The sequence below is a fragment of the Lonchura striata genome, chromosome 1 (genome assembly GCF_046129695.1).
Source record: "Lonchura striata isolate bLonStr1 chromosome 1, bLonStr1.mat, whole genome shotgun sequence".
NCBI classification, from domain to species: domain Eukaryota; kingdom Metazoa; phylum Chordata; class Aves; order Passeriformes; family Estrildidae; genus Lonchura; species Lonchura striata.
Genome location: NC_134603.1, coordinates 111,327,714 through 111,338,840, shown reverse-complemented (window position 1 = coordinate 111,338,840; position 11,127 = coordinate 111,327,714). Strand labels below are relative to the sequence as shown.

At 36.5% G+C, this 11,127-nt stretch overlaps 1 protein-coding gene across 2 annotated transcripts; it reads right to left on the bottom strand.

Annotated features, from left to right (window-relative positions):
* Positions 1-1,098: 1,098 nt before the first annotated feature.
* LZTFL1 (leucine zipper transcription factor like 1) lies at positions 1,099-10,792 on the bottom strand. 2 transcript variants are annotated; one of them, XM_021553215.2, is made up of 10 exons: positions 10,709-10,792; positions 8,687-8,811; positions 8,041-8,235; positions 7,471-7,531; positions 6,551-6,619; positions 5,133-5,198; positions 4,919-4,996; positions 2,363-2,536; positions 1,778-1,881; positions 1,099-1,209 (listed from the first exon to the last, which is right to left on the bottom strand). In XM_021553215.2, the coding sequence occupies exons 1-10, from the start codon at positions 10,709-10,711 to the stop codon at positions 1,191-1,193; spliced, it is 894 nt and encodes a 297-aa protein (XP_021408890.1). In that variant the 5' UTR covers positions 10,712-10,792; the 3' UTR covers positions 1,099-1,190. The 2 variants fall into 2 exon arrangements, with proteins under 2 accessions (XP_021408890.1, XP_021408892.1); XM_021553217.2 differs by having other exon boundaries at positions 2,363-2,521.
* Positions 10,793-11,127: the final 335 nt, after the last annotated feature.

Here is an 11,127-nt window from a genome sequence, read left to right as displayed (position 1 = left end):
TTTCAGTTCAAGCATCTCCTGAGAAAAACATTGTTAAATGCCACTTTCTGTAACACAAACACCCTCAGCCCTGTCACTGGTACCCTCTTTTACAGCTGTTTGATGTGACGTGGCTTTGAACATGAATCTGTAATTTACATGTTCTCATTTCTAACAAGATTCTTTACTGATCTGCCACCCAGTCCTATAGATATTAAAAAAATAGCTATACAAAACATTTCTATTAAAAAAACCCAGCTCCTTAAAGATTGAATATTTGAAAACATACTATTTTATTTGAAGTAAAATACAAGATACATATGAACAGGGACAGATGAACAAGTAGAATGCACTATTAGGTGACTGACAAACAAATGCAAGGCAGATAATTACAAGTAGAAGACTCGAGAGAAGTAAGCTGTTTTCTGGTGAGTTTACATTAAGAAAGGAGATTAAAAACATCTAAAATAACTTTACTCCCAAAAATGTTGCTCCACCTTTCCTATGCATATTTAGATTATCATCTCAATATTTAGAATACTGGCAAAATCAGAATCTGTCTTCTGATGTTCAAATTTGCTTTAAATCAATTAAAGTCAAAAAGTACAACTTTACTTCAAAGAGTCCAGCACTCTGGGTATAAAGCATATTTATCTCATTATCTAATGAACATCATCTAGAAAAATGCTACTGACCACACTTCGCTGAGGTATGACATGTCCAGTGTGAAGTAACATTACAGAATCAGCGTTTCTTTTTTGTTCCTCCTACTCTCTTTCACTGATGCAATTTTTACATATAATGCTACTTTATAACTACATTAAATACACAAAAGTAACAACTGGAGTTTCTACCTTGAAGACATCAACAACTCTAATGCATAAATTTTTGGTCTTTTTTTCCCTTTTTTTAACAAAAATAGACTTTTTTTTTTGCAGGGAATGTCCTCAGTTCTTCAACAAGGTCCTGTTTGCTATTTCTCAAGGAATGTCAATGGTTAACCATTAAAAACATGACTGCAGAAACGAATACCTATAAATTGTAGGTTTACAAGGAAGTAAGAGTTTCAGTGTGAAATTAATATTAATAGAGTTATTTTAAACACTAGAAGCAAAGAATACGCCATTCAAAACAAATATTACTGAAAAATAATACCAGCCTACATTTTCTTTCCACGACAACTTCTGATAGATCAGATGCTTTTTGACATTTCAGTCCTCTGACTCATATCTGTGGATTAAAAAAGAATAAATAGAAAAAATAATTAAAACAGACTAGAAAATACCTCAAAGACATTTTGTCTCTAAAGAAACTAAAGCAATAAATCACATCCAAGAGTGACACATTTCTGTCAAGATTTACTGTATGATTTAAACCACAGACAAATGCATTTAATTTTTAGACTATTTTCTACTTTAAAACTGGCCAGTTTACCAAATAGTAGAATGAAGGAATCATCTACCCACAAACCCAAACAATTGCCAAAGCACCTGGAACATCTCCCATCTGTATCTCTGTGTGAAGCACCTGAGGCATTATCTACCACAGCCATGAATCTCCTGTATGCTCTCCATACTAAATTCTCTCATTACTCACCACATGGCAGCTGCTGTTGCACACACCAGCCCTAACCAGACCAAACGTCCATTTAAAGGACTGGTTTGTCAAAAATCAGGGCATAGCCTATTAGAAGTTCTTTTCAGGGAAAAATGTATAGACTGTTTTAGAGACAAAATGGGAGCAGAACATGGATCCAGAACAAGGATCTTTTTGGGACAGACAGGGCAGCACTACTTACTTGGAAAGTCTTCTACGCAGATCCTTTATCTGTTCATTCTTCTTGGTGAGAATCTCTTTCATGTTGCGATAGGCAGCTGTTTGCTGAAATTTCTTCTCCAGTTCCTACATAATGACATCAACATATTATTTACATATTATGAAGACTATACAAAAATATTTTTTAAAAACAACTTGCTTTTCCTCCTCAAGTTTGGCAATACTAGTTTACCATAATTTACTCAGATTTAGATAAAGTCAGCTAGTAGATTCAAATGAGATTACTGGGGCAGCCACAGTTACCCCAAATTCATTTGCTAACAAAATCAAGCTAATAGTCTTCAGAAGACTGGGAATATGCTTTTAATTTATAAAATTTCTATTGACATAAATAGTCAGTTTTTAAATATTCATCTAGTTATAACCATGCAGTTAGTCGTGGGTTTACTATTTTATGTTTAAAGTGCTTTTCCACTGAAATACCAAAAATACAAGGGCAAAAGTGTGGCCTGGTAAACTCTGCATCCTGTAGCTTGTGCTTGTTAAATTACTAATCAGTTAAAATGTGAGTAAGGAATGCATCTTTACATTACAATAAAATGCTAACCTTTTCAGCTGTGGATAGCTGATCCTGAACCTTCAGTAAATTATGTTTTGTTGTCACCAAGTCTTCTTCCAAGAATTTTTGGTTTGCAGTAGTGTCATTCAAAGTCTTCTCAAACTGGGATTTCAAAGCTGCCACTTTGTTCTCCAGTTCAGTGATGTCCTGGTTTGCATTATTCTTCAACAGAACAAATACATAAAATATGTCAAATTCAAGAGAAGAAATAATTAAAACTTTAAGTGCAAATTTCCACACAAAGTAGGTACATCTTCACTTTTAATAATGATGTACAAGTTACTCTTGTAGAGCCTAAATGAGAAGTGCTTCATCTAAAAAAAGAAGTTAGAGCAGGAACTGATTTATAACTTAAAAACTTGTTAATAAATGCTTTTTAAAGATGGCTGGAATGTCTTCCCAGCCAAGATGAGATTTTAAGTTCCTGTACTTCGCTTCTTTATAAATTAGTTAGAGCCAGAGGATGAATCATATTAAAAGAAATTATTTACCATACAGAAACAGTAAATTACCATTTAAGATCTGAATGTCTATGCTACAATGTGTTTTTGAAACATTTCCAAAGCTGTTAGTGTAGGATGGGTAGGAAAGGCTGAAAGTGTTAAGGCTCACACTCTCAGCCAGGTACAAACATTGCACCATTCTCACGTGTCTTACACAAAGAGGTTCCAAGTTGTGAAGCAACTTTCCCATTTCCTTATGAGAAGAATCAACTCAAACGTTTCTGAACGTCACCTCTGAGCCATAAAAGATAACAGTTGTGTAACTGTTCTATGGGTTTTCATTTAAATAAAACTAAACACAAAACATTCTCAGGTTTTAAAGCCCAATTTCAAACTCAAAAGTGTAATGAGGCTGAACCAGAAGCACCTTAAAAACAAAATCTAAAACCTAAGAAATCCATGTTCCTTTTTCTATCTGGAACATAAGACTAGAGAACAGGAAACCATTTGATAGTAATACCTGTACAGAAGAAAAGCTTATTTTGAATTCTGAGACAGAGTCCAAGGCTGCAGTGTTGAAAAGCACTACATCCATTTTGTACATCTTAATTGTTATTTGTACATCTTAATTGTTATTTTGTACATTTTAATTGTTATTTTTTAACCATGACATAAGTAAATTATGCAAAAATTCTATATCCTTAAATTAAACTGAACCAACAGAGCAGCAACTCCCAGTTATTGCTGGGAGTGTTCCCAGTTACTTTGACTCCCACTTTATATATGGAGCCATCTGTTAACTATTAATTTTTAAAAAAATCAATCTGCTGAGTTGATCCTTAAGAACCAATTGTGGTTTGGCAGTCATTTATTTGTTCAAAGAATTTGAAATCTACTGCTTTATGAGCAACTGGGAGAAAGTGACAGATTACAGAAGGCAAATTAGGACATGAAAGCAGAAGATACACAGCAGCCCTGACACTGAGGCCAATTCATATTTAACCAGAAAAGCAGGATGAGATTTGTTTCCAATCTGTTAACACTACAAACAGTATTATCCAGGATTCAATACACCCCTTTAATATTTTAAACCTTTAATAATTTAAAGTTTAACAAAACAGAGAAAGAAAACATTTTCTATGAGTGACTAATCAAGTTCCTATTAAAAATATTCTTGAATACGATTTTGAAAGCTACAAGGTAAATATTTAACATATTAAGAAAACCAAATACATACCATAAACCAGGTAGAAAGCAAAATAAAAAGAAATCAGGATTAAAATAGGAAAATTAAAATAGAAATGCTTTATTATCTTGAAGCTTATTTCCTGATCTGTAAATTTTAAATTATTTTAAATTAATTTTAAATTAATTTTAAATTACTCAAAATAATGGGATTAAAGTGTTCTAATTTTGTTGAAAGCCTGAACTGAAATGTTTTAAATTTAAGACATAATTACATATGAACAAACTTTGAAAAATACTAATTATTGACAAATAAAGGCTGAAACATAGAAAAATACTCAGGTGACCTGAAGAGATTCATATGTGTCAAGGTGACTTGAGGCTTCTTACATTTTTTTGCCAGCAGCAACTCACCATGCTGGAATCCTCATTTACAAAACAGATTAAGAACCTCAAGTAATAAAAAGAAACGGTCAAGCATTTTTAGGTATACTGATATCGGGAAAACTACAAAAACATCAAAGAAGCAGCAAGTCTGGCTTGTTCATGTCAACATCAATTGACAAATGTGTGAAAGAATTAGTGTTTTATTGTTGCTCTAAAAACCAGGTTAGGTATCACTCTTAAATGTGAAGAAACAAAGAGACATAGATTTGTGTCTGTTAATACAAATATCAGCCCTGGAAACCTGAATTCTGTGATACTATTTCCTGATAGCTCCTGAATACATCATAACATCAACTAAAGTTATGGATTACCTGCTGACTGACAGACTAGCAGGAACAGACAATGTCAGCAGGAACAACACTAACTCAAACTCTTGAATTTGCTAGAAAAGGAACACACCATACACGCCAACATGATGTACTGGCAACAGCTGTGTTAAATGGGAGCAGAGGGATACAATTGTATTTACCTTCTGATCTCCTTGGATCATCTGTAAATCCCTCAGTGACTTCTCCAGTTTGGACTTCTCATCTAGGGCAGCAGTAGCCTGCAATACATTGAAAATTTAAAACCTCAGAAATGTATTTTAACTGAAAACATAAGAATGATAACCATGGGATTCTTATTTAGATATTTTAAAATATGTAACCATCATTTAGCATCCAAGATTATAGGCAACTTACCTGTGTTTCGATGGTCCTGAGCCTGGTCTTCAATTTTTCATTTTCTTCTTGGAGATGAGCAACTGTCTTTGGGTTAAAGAACAAGAAAGTATTTGTGAACACACCCTGGTGCCATTCTCGATTTTGCAAATATTTCAGGGAAGAAAATACACTTCATAACTTAGGAAAGCAAAAACGATCCTAGGTGCATATAAAAATAGCCTTCATAAGTAATCAATAATTCATTAATTCATTGTGGTTTTTTGCCTCAGTAAGAAAGCAATTAAGTTTCCAGTTCTACTGTAATATACAGGGCTCTTCACTTAAACACATGCTTTACTGCATTGAGATTATTGAGATCAGCATCATGTTAGTAACAAGATTCGTGATTAAAAATTGCATGTTCAGGGATACAAATCTCATTGTTGCTCATAATTCATATTTTCAATTAACAGACAAGTAAGAATGTATCTGCAGTTCCTTTTCAAAAGAGACAAATATCAGGTTACTGCATGTCCTATTCTGTGTCACAGGAAATACCCATGTTTTATCATCCAGAGTAAATTCACCACATGAATTTTGAATGATTTGGGGGGAAAAAAAGACAAGAGTTGTACATATTAAAAAAAAACTGTTATGATTTTGAAATTATTTCTGAAAGAGAACTACATTAACCTATAAACAAAACACAAGTCTGAATTCTCGAATGTTTTAATTATTGTAGTGAATAACAACAATTTGAGACAGACATTGTACTCAACATTGGGAATGCAGGACAGAAAACACAAAATAGAACTCCTTGCTAATTATCTTGATTATCAAAAACTTAAAAGGGTATTGTAAGATGTGTGACATTTTTGAAAAGTGCAGTTGAACAAAATTAGTACAAAACCTAATAAAAACTATTGATAATATTAAGTACTAGAAAGTGTTTAGCAAATCAGAAATCAAATGTTTCCAAAATCAGTAAATTCCAAATTCTTTAATTGCCTGTTTCTTCAGGAGGAATTTAACTAACTTGCAAAACAAAAAAGAATGGATGTAATAACTGACTTCAAGTGATACAGAAAATGCTAAATAACCTAGTAATTTCAGCCAGCTGCATATTTTAATTTGCTTCTTTGATGAAGCACCAGCTAGCTGTATGGAACTAATTTACTATTTTAGTCCATTAAATGGAAAAATAAATTACTACAAAGACCAAAATGTCTTTGCAAAAGAAGGGTTGATACTGCAATACATGTTAGAGATCGTAAGTGCACAATAAATTTCTGATACTTTACAATGTTTATTAATTTACTATATGTTACTTTACATTCTTGGATATATTACTGTGATGTCTGTATACTGACAGACACATTATACAAATATTACTGTACAGTTATTTGCATAAGCAGAATTATTATTGACCACAACTGCCTGAACAGTGAAGTTCTTACCTTGTTTAGCAGCTCTGATCCACCTTCATTTAATGGAGCAAGTTTTGGTTTAATGGGATCTGCAGTGGACTAAAGAAATAATAAAGGTAAAAAAATTTAATTACACATATTTCTAGGGGGAAGAAAAGTACTCCTTTAGTCTGTAAAATAACTACTGATGGTCAATTCAGCTTTTCTTTGCAAAGCAAATGAACAACCTTTTATTTCAAGTTCTTTTTCTTGGCTCCTAAGTTATGGACTTCACTTTGAGCTTAAGTTAAACAAAAATACTACATAGAGACAAAGAAGTACTGCAAATGTGGCTCTAGAGAAGATTGACATCCTGCAGCAATCAAAAGAAAAAAGGAGTAAGAAGAACATAATATTTGAGTGATCGCAAGAGTAAAAAGTATTTTCAAAGCTCCAAATAATTTTCTCATTTAAGATACTAAAATTAGCATATATATATATATACACAATATAATATACATAAATACACCTTTATGCTACAAACCAAATAAGGTTTGCAACTATATTCAAGCAAGACAAACTAGAGTGATATCTGTACTGTGCAATCTTCTCAGCTCTTGGGTCCATGCTGGGACAAGCGAATGTCCCAGTCTCAGCCCTGGTGCCAGAGGAAGGAACCCAGAAGCAGACACTGCCACATATTCCTGGTGTGGCTAACCTTGGGATGAGGTGTGTGAGGCACACCTCAGAAGGGCAGAACAGATTCTTTGGAAACAGCCAAGGCACTTCAGAGGGAGCCTTGGTGCCAAAATGCAAAATGACTTTTTGGAGAGTTTCAAAGATTGTTTTATAAAAAAAAAAGTGGGGTTTTGGTTTTCTCCTAAGCAGAAAGAGTCAATAATAAATATTTTAAACATCTGTCATGATTCCACAGGACATTTAATTATGATTTGATTAAAATGAAATTCTACCTTTTTGTTTGAAGATGTATATTCTGACTTTTCAAACTCAGCAACCTGGTCCAATAATTCTCTTGGGAAAAAAAAAATAAAGAGGCATTTATTTACCAAAGAAAAATTTAAGGAGGCATTTCTTTACTAAGAGCTACACTATGAAACATATTTTACCAAGCTGGTGCTATGCTTTTTCTTGCATGTAAAATTCTTGTTAGAAGTACAGAATTAAGTCTTACAGAAATATAAATGCAACAGATCATGTCACATAATGGCATGATACATGCAGTGCAATAGATTTAGCATCCTTAATTAAAATATAATCTAACCAGATAACAAAAGCTTTTTAATTGAGTCCAGTGACCTGCTCTTAAATGATTAATTCAAGTAAGAATATTACTAACAAAACATCTTGCTCACAATTTTGAAATTATTTTGTATCTTGCTATTTTACAGATGGAAACATTGAAGCTAACCTATCATTGATATAATAGTAAAATAATAGGTTTCTGTGCTTAGGAAAAGAATGCAAATAGTCAACACTTTGAAGTATTCTTATTGTTGCAAGTATAGTCCAACAGCTGTTACCGATTTTCCAAGTCAGAGACATCAGTCTGTAACTTCAGGTACCATTTCTCAGCCTGTGAGAAGAGCTGCCGCAGAAGTAGAACGTTGGTGTAAGTTGTGTTTATGAGCTCTGACTCCACTTCGCTGTGTACAACACTCTGCAGTCCATCCAGCATGTCTGTCACCTCGTCAACTGTGAAGGTCTCTTCAACGAGTCTAAGCAGAGAGGTCAAGATGAGTCAAGTATGATAAAGGTAACAATTGTGCCTTATGAGATCTCACTACACAGGCACCACTCGTATAATGCAATGTTTTATAAAAACATCCACTGGCAGTCGTTGTTAGATTACCACAACATTACTAATTGGTTACTGTATTTGAATTTTCTCTTTAAATCATTAAAGTCACAAATACTAATTCAGCTACTGCCTTGTATCAAATTTACATATCAGAAGCAAGACGTGCAGCAATGTCATGCTGTCAATATCTCTGTTAATTCCTAAGAATTTGACAAACTTGGGTTTAAAAGCATTTGACTTGTAACTTCTGGAAAATACAAGAACATACAAACCTAAATGGAGAAAAATTGCCCCATAAAGTATTCAAACCTGCCACTGCTGCTAGCATATTTTGCTTTATTCTTGCTCAGCACCACCCCACACAGCACCTGCTGTCCTTGAGGTCCTGGAAACAAGAATCCACTGTTTTGAGACACATGCCCCGCTTGAAACGAGCGAAGCGCATGTAGCTGACCACTTCGTTCTGGTGGTGCTCATTAACACCCAGCTCTGCCTGTGGAGGAGGATACAAGCACAAAGACAAACATAAGGAAAAATGAGCATAACTACTGTGAATACTTGCCTTCTGACTAGTTTCTGTGATTGCTTTCACAGGGTTCTAACTAGCATGTTGAAAAACAAACATATTTTCATATATCGAGTCCCTGTGCACCTCTCATAAGTGGGTGAGAAAGTTCCAATACTTGGAAGCAAGGATTCAAGTAACGTAAAAAAAGTCATACAAAATCAGAGACAGAGGTAAACAGAGGATCAGAAGCAGAAGGACTGAGACAAAGCTCTTGGATAAATATATCTTGGTATTACATTACACATGCATAATGTAGCTGAATGATATATCTTCTATAGATGTACTAACAAAAAACCCAGAGGAAAGTATGCTATGTTTGTTACTTTTTATGTGAACTCCTGAGACTTCTCACAGAATCACAGAATGTTTGTGTTGGAAGGGACCTTAAAGACTATCTAGTTTCAACTCCCTGCCACAGGCAGGCACACCTCCCACTAGACCAGGTTACTCAGAGTTCCATCCAACCTGGCTTTGAACACTGCCAGGGATGGAGCATCCATAATTTCCCTGGGCAACCTGTTGCCTCACCACCCTCACAATAAACATTTTTTTCTGTCTATCTAATCTAAATCTACTCTCTTTCAATTAGTGCCCTGAACTATAGCTGCAGTTCCTGATGAAGAGTCCCTCTCTGGAAGGTTGTTATGAGGTCTCTCCACAACTTTTTCTTCTCTAGGCTAAACATCCCCAACTTGTCTATTTTTGTAGGGGAAGTGTTCCAGTGCTCTTGTCAGCTTCATATCCTTCCTCTGGACTTGCTCCAACACCTCCATGGCCTTACTGTGCTGGAAACACCAGAACTGTATGCAACACTCCAGATGGGGTCTCATAACAACAGTGGGGAATCATTTACCTCAACCTGCTGGCCATGCTGTTTTTGAAGAAGATCTTGAGTGATAATCTGAATTTATTTCTCAACATCCCTAAACCAGGACACCCAGAAACAACCGAAGGGAAATTAAGAAGGAAGTAATTTTAGACCTGGCTAAGTAGCCCTTTTATGCGTGCCTTTATTTCAAAGAATTACTGGCATGGGCAATCACATCGGAACTACACAGCTCATGCAGGCAGCATGAATGACAAGGAAGCACAACAGGGGAGTGGGAGTTTATCACCACAGTCCCTGGAGAGCTGATGGAAAGGCAGGTCCATTCATTGACTCCAATGTACTTTGTTAGCTTGGCTGATGTTGGGGAGAGACAGCAGTGTTGTAACTCAGCCAAAACAGTTCCTCTGATCACCTTGTCCTTAGGGAAGCTCCAGTGACAATGCTATCCTGGGATACCTGGATGAACAATCAATACTCTGGAAACTAAATGCAGCCGAGGAAGAAGCACCAGCGCTAAATAAAATCAGCTCTCATAGTGTGGCTGCAAGACTGATGTCGCCCACAAAATCCCACATATTGCAGATGAGAGATCATATAGAAAGCTAAATTAATGTTTTTGCTGTTGCTGAAGGGTTTTTTTAGTTGAAAAGCTTCTATTCATTATAGAGAGAAAGGAAAGTACACTAGTAAATGAACACATAAGCACAGGCCACTTGTGATCTGCGACTCAGCCACGCTGACACTCAGCCACCTGGCCACTGCATCCCGCAATACCCCCAAGCCCTGGGAGTCTCCGCGGGGACGGCAGGGATGCTCAGGAAGGCAGGTGTCGGCTCGCGCATGAGGGCAGGCCGCAGCCCGGGCCCTGCTGCGGGCCGGCCGCCGCAGCGGAGCGGCTCCGTGCCGGGGTGCCGGGAGGAAGCGGGAGTGCCGGGAGGAAGCGGGAGTGCCGGGCGGCCGCGGCCGCTACTCGCCACGGCGGCCGCTACTCACCATGGCGGCCGCTCCGCCGGCGCTCGGACGGCTGCGGGCCCGGCGTTGCCCTGGAGACCGAAGCCTCGCGAGCGCCCGCGGCGCGCTGCCATTGGCCGCGGCGCGCCCACGTGACCCGTGCGCCGCGGAACCAGGTCAAGCCGATGTTTTCTCTCTCCTTTTTTTTTTTTTTTTTTTTTTTTTTTTTTTTTTTTTTTTTAAAAAGCCTTTACCTTTGTGTTTTCTACCTGCTCAGGTGCCATTCGGAAAATTGTACTGTGTAGCAGTGAGCTGCTGAAGAGGTAGGGCAGTTAGGCGCGATGGGAAATATCCCACGTTTATTTACACCACCTAAGATTTTTTTTCCCAAAGGCTTTTTCACTAAACAAGGATTTTTACGAAGCATTAGTGTGAAAAATACATATTTTATGATTGGCTTT